Below are 23,155 nucleotides of genomic sequence, written 5' to 3'. Positions count from 1 at the left end.
CTCAGAGTAGGTCTGCACACTACAGTATGTCCCAATTTGTTTGACAGCCCACTCAACGCCCTTGCTGCCATTCTCCATAAGTGAAACAATATTTAGCTGTATTGCAGCAGGTAATTATGCAAATGAACCACCATATTATTTTATCATAAATGCATTAATAGGCTGATAAGGACTTCTGAAGGACTTCTGAGTGTAACTGTGTGTGGCAGAAACAGAGCTATCAGTTTTAAAACTCAATTGCAAGTGTGTGGCCTTACTGCATATAATAACATAACAAAAATGTATTTTACAACAAAACATGTAGAAGACAAATAACAGAAGAAAGCATGGATATAGTTTGCTCTTATGTCATGTCCAAGCTCTAGCTGGTATCCAACTTGCAGCATCATCTTTTATTAAATGCTTTAGGGAACTTTTTTTTTACGCTCTACTTACGATTACATTACCCCACATCCATTCACTCTCTCTTTTTACACACACACACACACACACACACACGCACACACAAACATCCCCAAAATCTATGTTTGGCAGTACTCAAAGGTGTTTCACTTTGAACACATGTCTTGAATTAAAAAGGATTGTCTTTGCACCAGTTACATGCAGATTTTGTAATGCACCCTGTATTTTACCTGGCTTGTTCCTCCAGTCTTTTCCCCTTCAGCTCCAAGTGTCTTACTTTACCATGCATTTGTGTGAGAGTGTGTATGCTTATATGTATGTGATGTGGAGCTGCAAGAAATATGAGAAGAGGATTAGGGGTTTGTCTCTGTTACTGTAGGCATCTGACCTGACATGACTCTAGTTAATCTCCCCATTAATTCATATTAGCATAACCCTGCTCTCCTGTATCTAGCCCCTGGTCGTCTCCTCTCTGAGTTTCAAATTTGACACTCTACACACTCCCTCCTGTTTGCTTGTCATCACTCGTCATCTATGCCAACATTCCTTCTTATCTATATCCAGTAGAAAAGCAGCCATCTCTTGCAGCAGGCACACTGGTGAGGCAGCTGATGTCAGCTGTTTCTCCACACAGGATAGCCAGAGGTTGTAGTTTTTGCTTATAGATGCTCTGGGTTAGACTTTGCCTGATTTGTGGTTTATCTGGAAACTGACAAGTTCTCATGTGGTGCTGCTGAGCCACAATTCATGACAGCTACTCCCCAGTAATGATAGAGGAAGAGCTGTCTATAATGACTGTCTAATAATTGTGCATTTAGTGAATCTAGCTTGTAACTGTGTGTAGAATGGTACCTGATTGTCTTAATCTTTGTAATGTGTGTACAGTTCAATGCTTTATTATTACCATAAACAGAAACAGAATCAACAAAACATTCAATCTCTTGAGAACATCTCAGTGCTTTATTATTCTTCATTATACGCATTAACTCTCTACTGAAAGGGGCATCGAAGCCATAATTAGAGGACAATGATGTGAAATTACTTTGCTAATGCAAATGAGGAAGTGCAGGGAAGTAAATGAAGTATCTGCACATTTAACTCAGGGCTCAGGGATCTTCTCTGCATGGTGCCAACAGATTTTATTAAACAAAATTACACCTGTGAATCCAGCTGGGTGACATTAAGTTGAACAAATGTATTAGTCAGCTGCTGACCTTGTCAATCTAAACATCTTAATGGTCTCAGATGAGAAACAGTATCTTAAAGGTAAAAAGGGATATAAGTCCATTTAAAGGTAAAGACTGTGGAAATAGAGACTATAATAGGAAAAAAAGTTGACGTGTTTATCTTTTGAGTCATTTTTACAGGTAGTACTGCAGTAATAGTTGTGGCTTTGACTCATATAACATCTGTTGTGGAGTAAATATTTAAAAACAAGGACCCAACAATTCATCAGAGATAATGAAGAATGGATGAAAAGGTAATATTACAGAGAAAGTATTACAAACCAGAACACTGGCAGTAAACAGAGTTGAATTTACATAATAATCATTATATCCCTAGTTTTTGTATTACTCCCAGTCTTAGTAAACATAGGAATCTAATATAAATGCAACATAAAACAATCCATTTAACGCTGAAACAATCCATGTAATATTAAGAATAAGATTATAATGGTGAAAAGTCTATATTTGAAGTTATTCATGTATATATGAAAGTTATTTATTTCATGATTACAGACAAAGGTTCAACAGACCACATGTTAAAGTGAAAACGCATATTTCCAACTTACATATTATGTTTCATTATACAACACTCTGCAGTGTTGTGGAGGGGAAAAGGACGGACAGGCCTAAAAGGAAGAACTTCTATAACTTCCTGAGGGTGTCTGGCTACTAGTTACAGTGTTTGCAGGGTGGTGGGAGTGCATCCTCTCCACACATGTTTGAAGAGTGAATAATAATTTGTGCCTGGAAATTTCAACTTTCCACATCACACATGTGTAAGTTGCATACTGAATCACAATTTCCTCAAAACTAATCATGATATCACTATTGATGCTTGTAAGTATACACCTAAAATCAGATTTTCAATGAGTACAGTGAAAATACAGAAACTTTCCATTTTCAGTGGCTCAGTGTATAAACAGCTGTTCAGTATCAAACTCTGTGAAGCACAAACATTCAAGTGAAGTAACAATGAGAAAAACATATTTTTGAATGTAGGGGTGACTTTAAAGGTTAAACTAAGCATGCCAACTCATGATTGAACAACTACAGTCCAGTAAATTATAATCATGGCTTGGATGTGACAATGGATCCAAGTGAGTGCAGGTCTGTGCAAAATGGTGCAGGTCACTGAGGACGGTCACCAAATGTTATCTTGTCATGTGCAGCAGGGTTTAGGATGCAAATCTCTTGCTCCCCAACTGAGCCTTGAAGCAGCAAGCATCGGAGTTGTTAATGATTTGAGCTCAATGACTGGAATGTAGACAAAATGTGTTTGTGATACTATAATTTTAGCTGGCTTATGATGGAAATGTGAAATGTTATTGAATTTGGGAACAAAAAAGGTTATTAAAAAAAAAGCTATAAGCCCACTAGGTGTAAAAGTGTGTTATTATAAGACCCTTTCCTATGTAAATGAGAAAGCTTAATTTAAAGTCTTTGATGTGATGCACATCCACAGATCAGTGATGTATCTGGGTCAAACATTAACCCACTAATTCCTGATAGGAGACAAATCTCTTTTATGATGTAACAAGCAAACGGTTGCTCATGTGCGAAACAGCCTTGTTTTTTATTTATCACTTTGAGACTTTTTCCACTGTAAGCCCGCTCCATGTGGAATACATGGCCCACTTCTTTCTGCGTGGATTTGTTGTGTACTGTATGTTCATGGTGGATTTAGCCTATGATGTTTTTTTGATAATCTAGACAATCATGTGTGTGTTCATGTATTTCTCTATTTTTCATGACAAGAGAGGGAAAAAAAATGCAGAATCGAATGCCAGTGTGAAAAGCCAGTCGCCACTGTGCAGCTGACGTAAGACTATTTCCACAAGGTTAGCTGTGAATAACGAGGTGAGCTATCACAAAAGGAAGTGCACAAGCGAGGTGTTCAGGGTATGTGAGGAGACAGTCTGGTGTAAGAGAAACATGAGCAAAGAAATAGCAAAAGAGAAAAGAAAAGTCTGTAAAAAGATCAAGCAGTGAAATCCAATAAAGTTGATACCAGTAAGGTTTATCATATTTTAGAGCCAACCTTTAAACTTTAAGTTAATGTGTTTTTTAATCAGCTGAAGCCACAAAATTGCAACAACCGTATATGGAAAGTAACATTAGACTAGATTATAAACAATATATTATGCAATATTTGAATATGATGGAGAGGAAAGGTCACCTTGGTGCAATAAATAATAAGTGGACATTGGAGCCCTGCAGTTTGTGAGCTGTTTATTTATTCCTACATTTGCTCACTTCCAGCTCAGTATGTGCCCTCTTTGGTTTGGATATGCATGCATACTCCTATCATGTGATATTTATACACCAGAACTGGCATTTAAGACCTGAGGAACAACTTACAAAATGTTGTGAAAACACAGAAATTGAACAGAAGATGTTAGTGTTACATAGACCCTACAGGCATTTAAGTGATAAAGATAAATTCAGATTCAATATTTTATTGTTTGTGTTACAGAGAGAAGCCAACAGTGAGAAACAGTGACTGGTGGAGCAAACACAGCCCAGGATTTAACCTCATTACAACCAAGTAAAATGATTATAACTTAATAACGCCAAGAAATTAAATTGTCTGACTTTAATCTGATTACTTGAAAATGATTCTGACCTCATTCCAGTAAGAAAACATATTATGTGCTGCCTCACACACTAAATAACACGGATCATTACACACTCAGCGAGCAGCCAGAGAAAGATGAATGTACTGTAATTACCGATTACAAGACCATGTGGTCACTTCATGATGTGGCACAGGGATAAAGATTCATTTTCACCAACGTGAGGAAATATGAATGTACCTATTAACATGTTTGAAATGAGTCAAGCAATTGTGTTGATCTTGAAAATCAGTTGAACAAGGCAAGTAAGACTAAACAGTGTTAACCTTTTTTTTTTACCAACAAAACAGAGAGTTGTGAGTTGTGTCTTAAAAAGAGACAGGTAACTAAAGCAGATGATGCCAGTATCTTAAAACACGTGGATCAGAATTTTTGCTCTATGGAAAATAAATGTTTGACATTTTGAGACATATACTTAATTTATTTGCATCACTTTAAAGGTCCTTTCATTTAATACCAATTTCCTGGAAATGTTCATTGTAATTTGCAGGTATTTAACAGTCAATTTTACAGAAAGGGTGGTGTAATTTGGTGCCAATCATATGGAAAATGGAAAAAAGGTGTTAAGTTGGTATGTTCTCATTCAGTTTGGGTTCACACACAGAGATTAATATATTAGTTTATTCCTTTAAAACTTAAAAACAGCATTAGGAGCACGATGTGGGTTTCGGGTATAAAGTAATAAAGTATTAAGGAGAGAAAGCTCTTTTTGTGCATGTGTGTGTGTGTCCATGGAGTCAAAATAGCATAAAATTATTAAATCTAAGTGTACATGTGTTTTGGCAATGACTACATCCACATCAATAACCTCTCTCTCTATTGTGTTGGATGATACATTAGGCGAGGTCACTTCTGGCTCCAGAAATCCAAGATAACGATGGTAAAAATGCAAACTCAAGTGAGCATAGCAACAAGGGTCAACCAATCTCCACTAGCTGCCTGGCAACCTTGTGGTGACAGGAGTTGCTGCACTCAACTAAGTTTTTCATTTTTACACAGGCTAGCTGTTTCTCCCTGTTTACAGTCTTTTTGCTAAGCCAAGCTAATCGAATACTGACTGTAGCTTCATAATTAATGTACAAACCTAAGGGTGATATCAATCTTCTCCTTTCAAATAGGCATATTTCACAAAATTCCCTTTAAGAGGTGAAAATTCCTTCAACATGTTGTAATTTAAAGTTTTACCAGCTAACAGAGGACATATTGAATTAAGAATTGGGCTTAATTTACTTAGTGACAAAGAACTAAACTAATAAATCAGTTTTACCGTAATTGCTTTTTAACGTATAATACAAGTGTCAAAGCAAAACTAAAATCATTTCAGGATGAATATAACAGCATTTTAGGAGATGTAATCCCATAGAGAACAATAAAGTCTCTCTAAATGGAGCAGCACACTCACAACATCCCCATAAATGTCTACAGGGGTAATACAGTGATATTTCTTCAGAGAGACACTTAAAAAAGCAGCAGCAGTGTTTCTGTGAGTGAGAGGGAGAGATGGAAAGAGGGAATAATAGAAAGAGAGAAGAATCAGCAGAGAGGATGGGCAGGTGGCCAGAATGACATTGGGGTTTGTGTTTGGCATGCCAAAAGGGGTTGGCACCGCCATTCGCTGACTCACACCCCACCTCCGGAGGGATTTAAGGGACAATAGACTTCCATTTCTTTTTAATGAGCGCTACAGATTAGATGCCTTACAGACATATCATCGTGCTGAAATACAGCTACTGACAGGAGAAACGAGTGGAGGACACAGGCCAAATGACCCTCTCTGGACAAGATAGCCTTTCAGTTTGTACTACCGCCCAAAATTACTTTGGAAGGTCTGTGTACTTTAAACAGCTGAGGAAATGTGTATCGTGACTTAACATGACATGTTACTTTGAACATAAAGTTACTGTAACTTAGGTTCTGTTATATGACCTGTTGTATGAGATAGAAAAGGGTTTTCCTTCATTTAAATCAGTGGAGAATGACTAAACTGGGAAAATATCACAATTGTTCATCATGCCAGTCCATTTGAGCAGACTCTATTCATTGAAGAAAGCCACAAGATGTGGCCGAAATGGACCTTGAGATTAGTCTTTTAGTCAAACTGCCATTTCCAAGCTATAGAATGAACCTCAAACTCACCATTTTCTATCAGTTTATTTAATTTTTTATTTATTATGAGCAACAATCTTACATTATACAAGAAAAATGTTATAATGAATATGATGAATGAAGGGAAATGTTTCAGTCAAATTATGCTATTACTGTTATTTATATGTCCTGGATCAATTTTCTATTTTGGCCAAATCTTGCAGTGGTTTTCAAATGAGTGGGAAAGTAAATTCTTATTGTTGACATACTATAGCCATGAACTTAGATGTACCTTCTCTTCCTTCAGTTCTGCACAAGCAAGCAATACAGTTTTACAGCTCAGTTTGCCTCAGCATAACTGCAAAGCTTGATGCGGTTATGAAAACGTGGCTTAGCGCAGCATTTTAAAAGGATTTGCAAACACAAAAATGACAGGAAAAAACAGGATTCTACTTTTTGTTTTTTTCCATTTCAAACTAGAATAATTTCAGTGAATGAAAATGCAAACTGCTGCTCAATTTCCCTTAATAAAGGAATACACACTTTTTGCAGTAACCTTTTTTTTAAAGAAAAAGAGGGTTAAACCAAATGCAGTCTCCATTTGAGTCCATGCAGCTGTCTCCTGTCAGAGCAATGATTATTTAGTGGTTGAAGTTGATGTACATGACCACTTACACAAAAATACAATTTATTGGCACAGTGACACCATTGGATTTCTATTATTGTTGAGTCAAACCAAGAAAACATTATTAAATTTAAAACTCAATTTGCTCAGACAGCATCCTTCCGAGTCAATGCTGATAAAATGTTCTGCTGCCGTCATGCTGTAAGCTGATGCCTTACTCCTGAGAGTATAAGCTGGAGTTTGTCTGTGGCTCTCTTGCTATAATAATATCCTTAGTTAAGGATGCAGCGCTCCCAGGCTGAAAATACATCTACACTCTCTTCTCTTTCCTTTGCCTTTATTCTTACTATCTCCTCTTTCCCCCACTCCTCCTTTGCCTCCCAAAGCTGTCTGTGTGCAGCTATAAAGCTTAACTAACTGGCAAATGACTGCCTCCTCTTGCTTGCTTATCTACAGGATAAGCTGGGAGGTTATTTTCATGCTATACAGCTCATCAACAGTCATGAACTGCAGCCCTTCCTTCTGTGCTGAAGGGGAGACAACAATTTTGCTGAACTCAACTCGCTGTCTGCATATTTTGTGTCACACATGCCTGAAATGTAATAAATCCAAACGCCATAAATGCTTAATGACTGGCGAAGCGGCCAGATAGACAGAAACACATACACACACTATCAAGTGAAACCCACTATGACTGCAGCTCATGTTGTTGACTTGTACTTTAACCCCCTCCACACAAACTGAAGACAAAAAAAGAGTCCAAAACTGGACTTTGGAGCTGCCAATTTAGAAAGTCAAAGTCAATAATATAGCTGAGATAGAAGAAAATTAGAAAACCAGAGGAGGAGGAATTGGTGGTTATAGAAAGTGGAAAAGAATAAAGATGGAATCTATCTATAAGATTTTAGTAATAAGAATAATCAGCACACGATATTTGCATATTTTGTCAGACATTTACAACAGTAAAGAGTTAACTAGAGACAAGTGTACATGCCAAATGAAAATGGACAGACCAGCAAATGTCAACTAAAAACAAAAGCAAAACAAGTCACGCTAGCTGATCTGAGGCTTGACCTAGGCACAGCAAGCTAAATTCTAACATTAACATGCTAACATGCTCGTAATGACAATATTCTAACCTTCTGATGCATTAAATAACACTGAAGTAAAGCTGAGGGTAGGGAACATTTTATCTGTTTTAGGAATATCAGGTCATAAATCAAAGTAATGGGCAAACTGAAAATTTGACATGATGATAGAGCTACAAGAAAAGTCATTGTATCACCAAAGTCATTAGAGTTTATCCTCTAAGGACTTTGAATATCTGTAGTAAACTTGACAGTAATCCATCAAGTAGTTGTTGAAACATTTCACCTGCCAAACCTGCTGGTGGTGCTATACAAAAGATCAGGGGATCACCAAACATTGAGATTTATCTACTGCGGATCATGATTACCCATTTAAATTTCATGGTAAACTATTGAATAGATATTTCAGTTTGTACCAAAGCTCAACTAAAGACCAACATTGCCATCCATTATTCTATGCTATTAGCATAGCTAAAATGTATAGTTCTTTTATTTGTTGCTTAATGAGCATTGTCCCTGCCAAACAAATAAGTAAAAAACATGTTAAAGAACTGAATTAAACTGCAAATTAAACACTGAACGTCTAGACATTTTGGGTGCAGACTAAGCTACTCTGTGATAAAATTTGAAAATGTCAGGACTTATTTTTGTGGACTACACATTCAAGACAGTAGGTTACCCATGCTGAAAAAGCTTTAAATAGAGGAAATTATTAAGAAGTTTTTTTAAAGCAGCATTCACATCAGCCAACCTGATCTGAAAGTTCTCAGTAACATCACAGAGGCCTGCAGTCGATCTCAGGCTTGTGTTTAAGAAACAATGAAAGAGTATGTGCAGGATGAAAGGATGGGAATAATGTGTGAAAATGTGAATGTGAGAAAAGGGAATGATGTGGATATATTCCAAACTGTAGGATTGAATGTAAAGCCAAGCATGAAGTTTGAGTGGCAGGGTCGACAATGGAGAAATTAGCTGTGCTGGAGAAAAGAAAAGATCAGCAGTTTGAAAAGGTTGACAGGGAGTAGAGAGTCAAGGAGCTACTGAAGGGAGAAAAGAGGAGAGGAGCTTGCAGTCTCAGGTTTTCTTTTATTTTCCTGACATTTGACAAATTGGTTAGAAGGGCCTGGCAGAAATTAGTGCACTGCCTGTAATGAAATGTATACTTTAATATATAAGTGTGTGCTTATAGTATCTCCAATGGCCATAGGCTACTTACTGTTTTCTTTTTAATGAATGGTAGTTCAATCAGGGTTTTCCTGTTTGTTTCTTTGTTTGATTTTAGCAAACTTTATATTGATAGCAAATCGATTGAGAAATATAGGAATCCAACGTATCTTTCTTTTTATACCTTTTCATCAAGGCATATTCATCTAACATTATTCTACTGATGTGGCTGAATGAAGCTGACAATACTGATTCTGTCTCTAATTTAGATTTGACAGTGAGTTGCATCGTTGTAGTGATGCATTCATTTAGGACTGGGTTGTACAACAGCTGGAAAACCAACAAATGGCTTCTGTTTTTGCTTTGTCACAACCTATGTGAAAATTCAGGTTCAGTTGAACATGTTGGCTTGTCCTATTAACCCTAATGTTCTGCTTGAGGAGACCCTGGAGACCCTGGGCCTTCATTAACAGCTCAAACTAAACACAAAACATATTTAACATTGTTTTGTCACCTCCATACTTTGACTAAATGTATGAGATTTGTTTATGAATGTGTTATGTAACTAATGACATGTTTCAGAAGTCTGCTACATACAATTACATTTTAGCACTGTTTGGAGTCTCACTAGCTCCTGTGTAAACATAGTTAAATACAATAGGTTTTTGTTCTTGACTTTTATAAAGCACAATCCCCTAAATCCCAAATAAGATGAATTGGATTTTTGCTGTTTCTTGCACTTTTCCATAAGAGGTGAAGGGGGGTTTGACTTCTGCGATCCAATTGAACCAAAATATTAAGTTAAATTGTATCATAGGATAAATACATGTATATTTCTTTGTTTGGAAATGATTTGGCAACAAAGAATGTCATTGTTCATGTATAGTATCAAATATTATATAAAACATTAAATATGTTCATATTTGGTGTGAACATTTCCTTGAAGTAATTTACATATTTTGTCACCTTCAAATGTGCAGGCCCAGGAAGTTGAAGGAAAGCTTCAATACTTCTCTACATACTGGGATTGAATAAGGTCAAAAGAAAGAGGAAAAAGGTTGATTTTGTAGTTATTATTACTTTTACTTATACAGCAGTGGACTTTGGGAGACTTCAAACAATATGGAAGTAAAACCTATGTCAATGAAAAACAGGAGATAAAGTCATACAAAAGAAAAATATATAAAGTAAAAAGCAAACATGTTTTGTTTTAAAGCAAGGACAGATCTCAAACATTTCCCTCATTAAGTGTGTGTGGCATTTATTTACAAGGACATATATTAGTGGCAGTAATGACATTCAGGCAACCTCCTGCAGTGTTGTTGGATAGTATTTAGCTGAATGTGACACTTTTCTGCATTCATCCTCACAGCGAGTTAGTACATATACAGTACAAAGGGTTAGACAACCTCCCTCTGGGGCCCTTCAACTGGGCCCTTTGGGATACTGTCAGGAATGGGAAACCAACCAACTATTAAGCAGCCGCTCTAAGCAAGCTGCTGCCTATTAAGAGCACATGGTTGATGATATGCTTGCGCTATTTGAGCTGTTTCTTCAAAGCAGCTGACTCCGTGATAAGAGATTTTTTCTATTATAAAGAAAATCCATTCATTTGTGTTAGCTAAGCAATTTAGCGGGACCTTTGGATCAAAACAGTCCAGTCAGCAGAGCTTGAGAAAAGTGAGGTGATGGGTCAGAAGATCAGCTGACTGTGAGCCTCAAAGCCTTATTTGGTTTTAAATGTTGTCATTTGGGACAACGGTAAGACCGTTTTTCTTTTTTCTGTACACAGCCAGATATGCTATTGATTTCCTACAATATGCTGGCATTATATCTCCACTACAAGGCACAATGTGTTTTTGTTTGCATGAAAAATAACAGTCATTACCCTCCAAACAATATCTTCTCTATTTATTCTTTTAGTTCTTTACAAGACCAAGACAAAATCAATGATTCAGGTTGCTTACCACACATCAATCATATCACTTGATTATACTCAAGCTGTGACCGATGTTCCTTTGCTTCAGTGTGTTTTGTCTCTCTGGTATTTGTTGTCATGGTTTTCCAGACACGCAATTAACATGTCAAATCATTTTGCTATTTTTGAAAACTTGGAAAAGATGATTTGGCCTTCGAGGTCTGTTAATCATCTTGTGTTGCTTTGAAGACTCACATATCAGTGCAGATTGCCATACCTCTTTTATAATTAATACTGCTAACTAGTATCGGCAGCATATTTGAAAGTGTTTGCAGCTGTGCTTTAGTTATTTTTAAACCCTTTTCAGTGTGGAAATCACATTATTTTGCCTACCCTGTTGTGTCTTAGTCTCAGATATCAGAGAGGTCCTCTCAATGGTGCATTGAGATGACTTAATTATTAATAATTCATTTTTCATTTTCACTGATGACATTCCTTGTAACTATCCTGATTGGTTTTGTGCAGCTTCTGCTGTTTACTTTGTAAGTCCTTTTGCTTTGACCCCTAGTTGCATCAAAATTTCACAAATCTGGTATAATACCTGTGAATAAAAGGTGTGAAGATTAATTTAACCTCTAAGCATAGCCTCTGGGAGTGTGTAACTTGTCATTGATGGTGGCTCTGAGTACCATGTAATTTTGCCAACAGTGATGGAGCAGTTTGATACTCTGTTGCCCCCTAGTGTAGCATTTATAGCTGTGCACCTGCAATAAAAGACATAACACTTGAAACTCTACAAAAGTTTATAAAAATACACAAAATGTGAGTTTTTCCAGAAGTGAAATGTTTATTTCAGACTTCCAAAACTTCTACAATTAAAAAAAGTTACCAGTATGTCTCTTTTCATCCATCATCATCATTATTATCATCATCATAATCTGTAGCACCTCCTCTTTACCTACACTAATTTACACAACCATTTAAAATGTATCAAAATCTACAAATTCCCAGTTATATCTGAAAAACAAGGCAACTGAACACTGTACCCTTCTTGCTTTACAATACTTTTTAAAACATACTTATTTTGAGAACATACAATATGGTGGCATTATGGGAGGTTTTTAACAACAAAGACATATGAACAGTATGACATGGAATAAGCAGAAACATTAACTGACAGCGAAGACCTTCTGACATCACGGGAAAGATAAAAAACAATGTCAATTTCTCTGAAAAATATACTGTTTAAAGCCAATTCCTTAATGCAGATCAAGGAAGTTGGTATTCTGAAGTGGATTAGGATGAACATATAGCATCATATAAAACTGACATCCCAATCGCCTAATATACACTGATACTCCAAGAGTAAAATATGACAGTGAAATACAGCTTTAACAGGTAAATGATCACTCAAGGACCCACAATATTGTTCTGTTTCAATTTGTGGCTTGAGTTAAATAAATTAGAGTTAAATTGTTTTCTTAAAAGGCGTGCTTTAAAAAAGGTATGCCAGTAAAATAACGTGGGTGAATAAAATTAAAGGTTGCCAGTGAGAGCTGAGTCCATGAGGTCATCATCTTCATTTCTCATATACATTGGGCTTGGCCGGGATGGACGTTCTGAACCCAGCATGGACAGAGACGACTCTGAGGCTGAGATGGGTGACCTTGACCAGCTGTCTGCTTTTATTGGATGCGAGGAAGGCCCAATGGACATGGATGACTTATTTTTCTCTTTCTCTCTGTCCCGTTCTCGGTCTCTGTCCCTCTCCCGTTCCCTCTCTTTCTGTTTCTTTTTCTCTTTCTTGTGTTTCTTGTGCTTTTCCCCTGAGCTGACGGGGATGGAGCTCATGTAGTCCTGGGGGTGAAGAGGGCGCATGGTCTGGTCGTCGTCTGAGCTTGGACTGTTTTGGTGGGACTTTTCTGCTACAGAGCTGCTGCCCGACTCGCTCTCACTGTCATGGTTGAGCGGGGTGTATCCTGGTGAGCGGCTGTGGCTTGGTGAGGAGCGGTCATGCTTGGGAGTTGAGCCACTGAAAAGAGGGGAAGCTTTGAGGCTAGAAATTTGAGGACGCATAGACTCACCAGATCCTTCCCCGGGTTTCTGAGGGGTCACTTTGGCCTTGATGCTAGGTGAGCCTCCATCAGGTTTGCTAATGATGATTTTAGCCAGACCAGTCATGCTCACCCCTCCTGTTTTTGGGTCCATCAGCTTTTTATCCCCACTGTTTCCCACTGAAACAGAAACTTTTGCTTTTCCTTCCTTATCAGACTTTTCCCGCTTGTACTCCCCACTTTGGGACGATGTGGAATGCTTGGAAGGGCCCATGCTTGAAGATCCACTGCTGGGAACACTTCCAGGAGCAGATCCAGTACCAGATCCCCCTCCTGGTGGACCAACCTCACAACCATCCTCTCCCACTCCCCCACCACCTACGCTCTTCAGTTTGTCTATGACTGCCGTAAGAGAAGGTTTTTTGTTTCGACTGGGAGACTTTCCTTTCGCGTTGGGGTTGTTTGAATTATTTTGACCACCCCCGCTACCTCCCCCACCTCCACCCCCTCCGCCTCCACCACTACCTCCACTTCCACTCCCTCCTCCTGCCCCTCCTCCACTTCCACCTCCGCCACCCCCATACTGAGACTGGGATCCTCCAGAGAAGTTCATGGAACCAGATGAAGAGGAGGAATTCGAGGATGATGAGGAAGATGTGGAACCAGAGGAGGAGCTCCCACCCATTGGTTTCTGGGAACTGATGCCTCCACCAGAAGACTTGGACCCTCCTGAACTGCCACCACCTGAGCCCATTGGTGATTTAGCCTTAGAAGAAGGGGGTGTTCCTGGAACCTGGGACTGCTGCATTTTCATAGGGGAGGACAATTTGTCGCCAGAGCTACTGGAGCGGGAGTGAGAAGGGGAGATGTTGGGCTTTATGCTGGGATTCATAAGAGACCCAGAAGGCTTGCCCCCCTGAGGCTTCATTTTACTACTACTTCCCATTCCGCCTCCACTACCTCCAGGCCCAGACAGCCCATGCTTGGTGATTGGGGATGATCCCGGTTTTCCAACACCCATTCCCTGGGAGGAGCCTTTTGACTGGGATGGCCCCCCTCCAACCCCTACTCCGACACTCCCTGGCTTGGAACTGTTGCCTTGTGCCATGGAGCCTTCTTTGGACTTGATCTTTCCAGAGGAGGAGGAATGAGAATGGTGGCTTTTACTGCTGCTGGTTCCACCTGCTCCTCCTGTGCTGCCTGTAGATGAGCTGCTAGAGGTGTATCCACTATGGGATGAAGTTTTCCCCCCAGTTATGGTCCCTTTTTGAATCTGAATTGTTATTTTAGGAATTCGAAGGGTGCCACCGCCAGGAGGTGTTTGCGAGCGTCCTGAACTACCAGGAGACTTGGAGCCTCCTCCACTTATGCTTCCCCCAGAGCCGGAGCCACCACTAGGAGGTGTATAGGGCCGTCCACCTGAGCTATGAGAGGGGGACTTCCCATCAGGGTCCAGCTTTTTGCGTTTGGGTGGTTTGTCTTTAGACTTTCCCTCACTGGATGGAGTCCTGCTACGTTTTACCTGTTTTCCCTCTGTTGAAATACTTCCCATTCCAGAGCTGCTCCCTCCGCTTCCCCCATTTTCATCCTTTGGCCGCATGAGTCCTTGTTGCTGTTTCACTTTGGGTTCTGCACTTTTAAAGTCACCACATGCTGCTCCCAGGCCCATCATGAGGGGGCTCTGGGAGCCTCCACCATGTGTGTCTCCCAAATCAGGAGCTTGCCCCAGAAGTGGTTTACCACCACCGCTGTTGCCCCCAAAAACAATCCCCATATCAAAAGGGTCCTTCAATGAGGGCTCTGGGGTACTCTGCCCATGTGGAGTGGGATTCTGAGGTGTACCTGATGGGGTATTCTGTTGGCTACTTCCGCCAAAACCCTTGACTAGGTCCATGTCTCCATCTGCACTTGGAGAACTGTCATCAAAGTAGTTCTGAGGGAAGCCATGACCTGAAGTAAGGAGGTCAGGATTGAAGTCAGCAGCATCAGGGAAGAAGTTAGTAGAAGAAGAATCACTGGTGGGTGTGGCTGCAGTTGCAGTTGCTTCAGCAATCAGTTCAGCAGCATCTGTAAAAGGATTCTCATTGCTGTTGGTATTGAAAATGTCAGCCGAGTCAAACACTGCACTGCCTTGACCTGAGCTGGAGGAGTCCCGAATAGGAGTACCTAAGGGGCCTCCATCCTCTCCTCCACTGCCCATCGTGTGCTGACCATGGCTCCCACTGCTGCCTTTGCCTGTTTGCTCAGGTAAATCTGACAAGATTTCTGTGATATCAGGCACGATGCTATCAGAGCTGGAAAGGCGTACCATACGAGGTGGTACAGTACCTGGTGGTTGCTGTTGCTGCGACTGGACATGAGACTGCGAATAAGGCATACTGGGGCCAGAGGGTGGGGTTCCACATTGGCTCGGAGCAGGAGTGATGCTGTGGGGAGTGTCTAAGCCATCACCAGTCAGATTAACATCAAAGATAGAATTTTGAGATGCATCTACATCCATAGAGAGGAGCTCACGGTGGAAATCATCCTCATGTGTGACTTGATGGTGTTGGTGGTGCGACATGGAAGATCCCTGTTGGGATTTCATGCCTAAAGCACCACCTCCACCACCAGCAGCAGTTCCAGGCAACACCCCACCCTTTTCTGTCCCCCTTGGACGCTTTTTCTTCTGTTTTGTGCCACTTCCAGGGCATGCCCCTCCCATGCTGTCTGTGCGTGGTGAGCCAGATGAGGAATTCTGTCTCTCTAATGGACTAGAACCATACAGTGTAGCAAAATCTTGTGTGGGGTTGTCTTTCAACAAGTTCATCAGCATAGGGTGATTCTTGGTGTTGCTGGCAGGGGATGAGGTTGGGGGTGGAGTTTGGTGGGGCTGTGGTGCATTCTGGGAGCTGGGACTAGAACCCACACTTCCAGTTGTCTGTAACAGACTTGTCAGTATTGGATTCTGTGTGACTTTGCTGTAGTCATCTGTATGGCCTTGACCTGCCTGTTGTTGCTGAAGTTGTTGTTGCACCTGCTGCTGCCCAGTTACCCCACCTTGGGGTAGGCATTCCCCTCCTTGAGCTTGCCTCTCTGTCCGGGACATCCCAAACAGGGAACTGATTGGACCTGGAAAATTAGGTCCCCCTGGAGGTCCTCCGCCAGTAGGTGTGCTGCCCCCTCCAAGCCCAGGCAGTCCCATAGGGTTAGTTACATCGCCTGCTGCCATGTTGTAAGTGGGACTACCAGAAGGTGGCAAGTTGTTCTTCACCATGATCTCTACGGTCTGTGCAATCAGTGAGAGGGCAGGAGTGTCTGCCTGGATGGTCTCCGCTTTCCTTCTGATGGCCCGCATTGTTACAGGGATGGACATGCATCTACAAGAGGGAAGAAATGATTACCTATATTACTACTAAAAAACATAATGCCCACATTTATGCATTGAGGAGGAAATAACAGACTCACCTCTGGACTACTTTGGTAATGAATTCATCAGTGCAGATCAGAGCATCTGACAGTCCTTTATATAGCTTGCAGGATACCTGCCTGGAGTCGATCACTTCCATTACAACTAGAGGAAGATGTCAGGAGGGAAAGAAGACTTAATGGCACTGCAACTGATTCCACAACTATGGAAAAAATATGTTGAAGAAATATCTACTTATGCTTGATTACTGGGATTTTTTTTAACAATTGAGGGCTCACCACAGACTAATGATTCATTGACAGGATGCTGGAAAGAGACGCTGAAACTTGAGTCGGTAAGAGGGCATACTTCAAACTGCAGCAGGCCTGCGCTATCTGAGGGTACAATAGCAAAGGTGCAACATTTGTCAAAACTAAATTAATACATCAGACACAAAAATCACCATTCACTAATCAAACACGGTGAGTCAGGAATGAGATACACACCTTCTCTAATGGAAGTACGTTTAACACAGCTGCCAATCAAGGTGTTATAGGCCGCCTGGTGCCGTATGATATCCAACAGTAGTGGCACCTGTGCTGGGTGGCGGAAGGGGATCTTGGTCACCAATGCTCCTTGAAGAGAATGACCATCCTGCACTGGAGCATCACCATTCAGGAAGTAACAGTGCTGCTGATCTGGCAAAACCTGTAAAAGCATGATGATAGCACTTTTCTCATATAAAAGTAATTTGTGTGGCTTAAAAATAAGAGAAATTGGTGTTTGTATTTGATGTATGTATCTTGTCCTTTTACTTATTCATTGTTTTCCCCTTTCCTGAAAATAGCTGTCACGAAGGAAGGAAAACACTGAAATCTAAAACCATGAATGTTATTTTAAAGACTAAGCGATTGAGAAAATATTTGACAGACTAATTAGTAATCAAAATAGTTTGTATTAGCAGTACCAGTAAAAAAATACTGTGTGTGAAGGTATGTCTGCTCACAGAAAAGAAGTGCATGTTGTGTGATGGCGGTGGTGTGGTGCTCCCCTCCTCCAGGAGCTGGAGCTGGCTCTGGACGATTAACTGGTAGAGAGGAGAAAGGCTGGGGGAGCTCTCAAACACAGGGATCGCTGAGGGAAAGAAATTGAGAGAGTTGAACTAACTCTAACAAACTAAAGTCAAACAACCATTTTCATTAAAGGTCATTTTTAGCAGTCTACAAACAGGTTGGTCTGATTGATCTAATAATCTTTTTACACTGCAAAAAAAAAGAAGACGTATTCTGTGATATGGAAAATGTCAGCTGTTATATTATTTGTATTTATTTTTTAATGTTATGAGAAAATATAAACCATTTAAAATCATTAAATAATTTCTGAAATCCTTGAAACTCACAAGTTGCATTGCCCAGCCTCTGAATGAAAGATAGTGAGAAAGGCATGGGGCGGTTCATCTTGAGGAAGAAACAAGCTGGCAGGTCCACACAGTTGGAGTTTGTGACAGTAGAAAAGGAAGGGGTCCTGCAACAAACGATATATAAACTCATCAGCCACCTGTCTCCGTCTTTAGCTACAAAACACCAACACTGAAATAACTCTCACCTGATTGCCTCATTATGTCAAAGTGTGGCATTATGTCAAATACTATGAGTGCATTTAACCATATTTAATTCATCTTAAGCACACTGGTACTACTTTTACACAAATTTAGACATTGTTCTATGCAGGATTTTCAGGGTACTTACCCCTTGTTGTCTACTGGGTGTGATCCAGTGATGAGGGGAGCAATGGGGAGCTTATATACAGCGGAGGTTCCCTCAATTGTGACAGAAACACTGACACCAAGAGAGAGAGGCACTGCAAAGAGAATTGAAAGTGTCCACGCAGACAGAAGTTATTTTGCAAATCAAATGACTAGTGGCTCATTCTCTTTATTTATCAATTTGTCCACAGCAACTCACCATTGCTGTCTGTTAAATTGAGGTGTGAGCCCGTTCCCTCCTCAAATATGTCATAAGGGGACACGTAACACTGAAGAGAAACAAGATGGCCACCACTCCTGGCTGTCAGCAGGCCCACACTGCCGTGAACTATAGTCTCTACGGTATTAGCATTGGTTGCCAACCTAAAAAATATAAATAAAAAAGCATTACTAAGAGGAATGCTCAAATCTTAAACTTATTACTTGACACTACTCGTAAAAGGGTTTTTTACATTCACTCTTTTTGAACTTACCTAAACATGTGCATCATCTTGGTGAGATCGAGTTCTAGAGACTGCAGAGCTATATACATCTTGGTTTTCAATTTACTAGAGGGCAGAAATAAAATTAGATTATTAGATACAACTGACACACAACAATAACAATTTAAAAGAAATACAGCATCTGTCTCTTTATGGGGGTTTGTGGGATTTACCATTACTGTCCCTTCCAGGCATTAATTGTGATTACACCCTCATAATGAAGTACGAATTAAACCAATGTTTTTCAAAAGATGGACTGAGTTCAGTTATTCAGATACATGAAATAACTTTACACCCATCACACATTGTGTTATGAAACAAAACCTGAGATATTAAGTTTTTGAAAAGGTTCAATGTAACATTGTGACAAAAACAAAATATGTAGCTTCATTTTAAATCTGACATTTTGATCATTATTTTTCTGGAAACTCTCAGACTCACATTTAGGTTGGTTTCAACCAGACATGCCTACAGCTACTACTTACTTGTCTCCAGGGAGTTTGTATAGGTCAACCAGTCCTTTCAGGTGTTTGGAAAACTCTTCAAAGTTCTTCTCCCTAATGATGAGCAGGAGAAAATGTGCAGCTGGATCAGTCCACAGAAACCAAAATAAGAAACCCTGGACTACATGGTCTATGCTGCTTATGATATTGTAGTGTGCCGTTTCTATTACCTTAGATGCTGACTCAGCTCAGGGCAGCTCTGTGATCAACAAATTGAGAAAAAATATAATACATTTCAATAACAAAATATTTTCCAAAAAATGTTATTACAGAAGAATTGAATTGTGTGAAAGTGGGGAATCAAGAATATTTAGAAAGTCGGTCACAGCCTTGCATCTTTACCAATGTGCACGAATAGCATAAATCAAAGGAGTGAAAGACGGTTTTCAGCTTTTGTCTCAACTTGAGGTATCAAAGTCATACTGACCGTAGGGTTTTCTCCTTGATGAGCCACTTTGACATCCATTAACTGGCCAGCAGTGTCCAGCTGCACCTCCACATAAAACATGTCTGATGTGATGTAGCACTCAGTCCCTGATGGGCTGAGGTGGGAACCCAGCCTGCCCAAACAAGACAAAAAAAAACATACTCATTTTCATTATGGTTATGTGCTTTAATACCCGATGACAAGTAACCTCATTTTCACTTCATTACTTCAATATGGCTTCTGCACAAATTATTAGCAGTATATAGAATTTGCCTGCCAACTAGATAATTAAAAGGAAATCAGAAGAGTAAAAGCAACTTAATGTTTTGTGGGTAGCACACTAAGCCATTCAGGGAAAGCAGAAGGGTGTTTCATTTCCAATCATAGTGCAATTTAAAAAAACAAAACACATCAGTTATGAACACCTTTCATCCTCAACTCTACTCTATTTCTTGTGCTCTAGGCTACCTTGTGAATCAGTCATAGTTGGAAGAGATTAAGTAAAAACCAGAGCAAAAGGGTGAAAACTCACATGTTTTGTCGAGCGATGGATTCAAGACGATCCGTCATGGAGGGCAGAGATGAGACTGAAAGAGAAGGGCAGAGAACAGAAAATTTTAAACATCATATAATGTGACTAAGTGCATGTGTAATTCTCAAAGTAAATACAGTTTTGGTTTTCCTTAAATTATCCAATGATAGAAAGAAACATGATCTAATGGAAAACAGTTGGCCTGCTCTCCTTTGTCTTTCTGTCCTAGAATTTGACAGTCTCACCTTTCAGCGCTCTCTGCAGGGTCTCGAGGCAGGTGAGCAGGAGCTGGTGACCTGCTGCATTCATCATACCACGTTTCTCCTGGGACACAGTGTGAAGAAAAAACAGAAGGTAAGAAAATCGCTGAATAAAGAGTAAAGTACTTTAGTTATGCTAATGTTTTTACTAGCTTAGTGAGCACAATAGGTCAGATATTTAAATGTCTCTATTGTAGTTTCACTGGCCCTACTTGTTTGTACAAATAGAGGTTAATTTCTCCTCTTGTGGGTGAATAGATACTGTAGTAACAGAGTTCAGGTTTGCAATGCTGCTTTGTGAATAAAAGTGTACATTTCTGTCATATAACAGATGTCTCACCATGGCTTGACGCACAACTTTGCTGGTCTCCTGCCATGGTCGTGAAGCATTATGTTTGGCATGAAGCCTCTCCAGCAAAGCAGCCATGCGACTCTGCTTCTCTGCTTCTGGAAAAAAAACCACACACACACAAAAAAAATAAATGCACCAGTGTTTCTCTGTGAGCCCCATGAAAAACAGTTCACATTCCTGTCTCAGATAATTTCCTGTTAAAAAATTAAGGGGGCATCGTTAGCACTTGCCATGATAACAATCAGCAAAAACACAGAATTGAACCAAGTGAGTCACAGTATATCCCCAAAACACATGTGCAAATCAGATCACACATGACAGTGTCAATTTAATCAAAAACACATTTTTATTATGTTTTGTAAACATAACATCATCAAATATTGAATGGTAGGGAAAAAACTGACACATTACTTTAAATACCTATAGTAGATAATTATGTACAGTATATACAGCCTGCTCAAATATACAGTAATGAGTGAAATGTATGTATATTTCACTCATTACTGTAGTGTTTAGTAGGGCTGGGCAATATGGACAAAATCAAATATCACAATATTTTTTAACCAAATACCTCAATATTGCAACAATGTTATAGGGTCGATTATTGGTGCATTTTTACAAAAATATTTATGTAATGAGATCTTTGATGAATAATAATCAGTAATGTGAATATAATATTAGCTAAAGCTACAACAGTCTGGTAAATTCAGAAAATATCTAGACTCATAGTGCTCATAATATCTAATCTCATAGTGCACCACAAGACTGAGGAACAGTTTTTACCCCTCAGCTGTTCAGGAATTGAACTCTCGGCCCCCTATCCCGCTGCACCCACCTCCACCACCCAATTAACTCATGACCTGTTTCTGTGTCGGAAAACTGTGTGCAATCGTTAAATGCACTTTATACATCATTATCCTATGCACTTTAAATGAGTTTTTAATGTATGTATTTGTGTATGCATGTATATGTCTATATATACACAGTACCAGTCAAAGGTTTGGACACACTTTCTCATTTATGTGAATGTGAAGGTGTGTCCAAACTTTTGACTGGTACTGTATATTTATTTATTCTTCTCTTTTACCAACTTTATTTAAGTGTGAGATGTGTGTGTGAGTGATGAGCGAGGAGGGTAAAATGACAATAAATTCATTGCAATTCAATATCACAGTATCAATACAATATCGCTATAATGCCCAGCCCTAGTGTTTAGATTAACATATATACACACACATATATATAATTTGTAGGTGCAATGGATATCATAGTGTTTCAAAGGTTATTACACAGTGACAGAGTTAACTGTCAAAGTGACAGTTGTGTCTGGTAGTTTTGGCTGATCCTACTCTGTATATAAAGTAAATTATCACCTGTAAATAGACATAATATATTATTGTCGACTTGTTGTTTTCTATATGTATATATCATTTATAATGCGTAAACATACCTGGCTAATAAAGCTGATCCTTATTCTAATCATCTGTCATCTTAGCGTTACTACAAATGTTTTTCCATATCGAGTAGGTGGGCATCTTGTCAAACCTGCTGCCAAAACGAGCTTAAGGTGGAGGTGTGGTGCACTTTGTCACCTTTGTGCCTTACTCTGTGTCAGAGTTTATACAAAGTTGATGTTAGCTCGCTGCTTACTTCAAGGAGCTAACTTAGCTGCTACTTCATCAAAGAAACACACTGCCTAGAGCCATTGACTTGAGTTTTTACGAGTGAAGGGTATTGAGTTATTAGATAGCACAAAGACGTGTAAACTCTGAAAATTGCCACAAAAGATAGAAATGAGAAGCAACCTCTGGCGCTGCACAGTCAGCTAACTCAGTGTTAGCCGATGTTAGCCTGAGCTGATGCCCAGCAAGCCAAAACCAAATAAACACGGGTCATGTTCTTACCTGTGACATCTTCGGCTTTGACCCGATCTACATGAGTTTGGTTCCCAGCTTGTTGAACAGAGAGAGTTAGCTCTCTTGCAGGACTACCGCCCTGCATAGAAACACCAGGCCCAGCCGCCATTGTCCCCGCTCCCCGTTTCGGTTTCACAGCTTCCCCTCCCGAGCTTCCGTACTACGCCGTACCCATATTTTAATATTGCAAAACTGAATAATAATAATATCAGTAAGAATATATTACAAGGCTTAATGGGTAGTGTAAATAAATGATATAATGAAAGAAGAAAAGGAGTATATTAAAAAAAGGTTCAGCAGTTCAGACAATTATACATTTTACACATGACTTTTTG

At 39.6% G+C, this 23,155-nt stretch overlaps 1 protein-coding gene across 1 annotated transcript; it reads right to left on the bottom strand.

The window, feature by feature from the left end:
- Positions 1-11,993: 11,993 nt before the first annotated feature.
- med1 (mediator complex subunit 1) lies at positions 11,994-22,948 on the bottom strand. Its single transcript, XM_053341578.1, has 16 exons — positions 22,809-22,948; positions 20,893-20,999; positions 20,538-20,616; positions 20,293-20,347; positions 19,761-19,893; positions 19,504-19,532; positions 19,316-19,387; positions 18,822-18,896; positions 18,548-18,711; positions 18,332-18,443; positions 17,983-18,107; positions 17,590-17,717; positions 17,090-17,291; positions 16,883-16,978; positions 16,643-16,748; positions 11,994-16,554 (listed from the first exon to the last, which is right to left on the bottom strand). Exons 1-16 carry the CDS (start codon positions 22,927-22,929, stop codon positions 12,678-12,680), a joined length of 5,481 nt encoding a protein of 1,826 aa, XP_053197553.1. The 5' UTR covers positions 22,930-22,948; the 3' UTR covers positions 11,994-12,677.
- Positions 22,949-23,155: the final 207 nt, after the last annotated feature.

The sequence above is a fragment of the Scomber japonicus genome, chromosome 20 (genome assembly GCF_027409825.1).
Source record: "Scomber japonicus isolate fScoJap1 chromosome 20, fScoJap1.pri, whole genome shotgun sequence".
NCBI lineage: Eukaryota > Metazoa > Chordata > Actinopteri > Scombriformes > Scombridae > Scomber > Scomber japonicus.
This window is presented reverse-complemented; position numbering and strand designations above follow the sequence as displayed.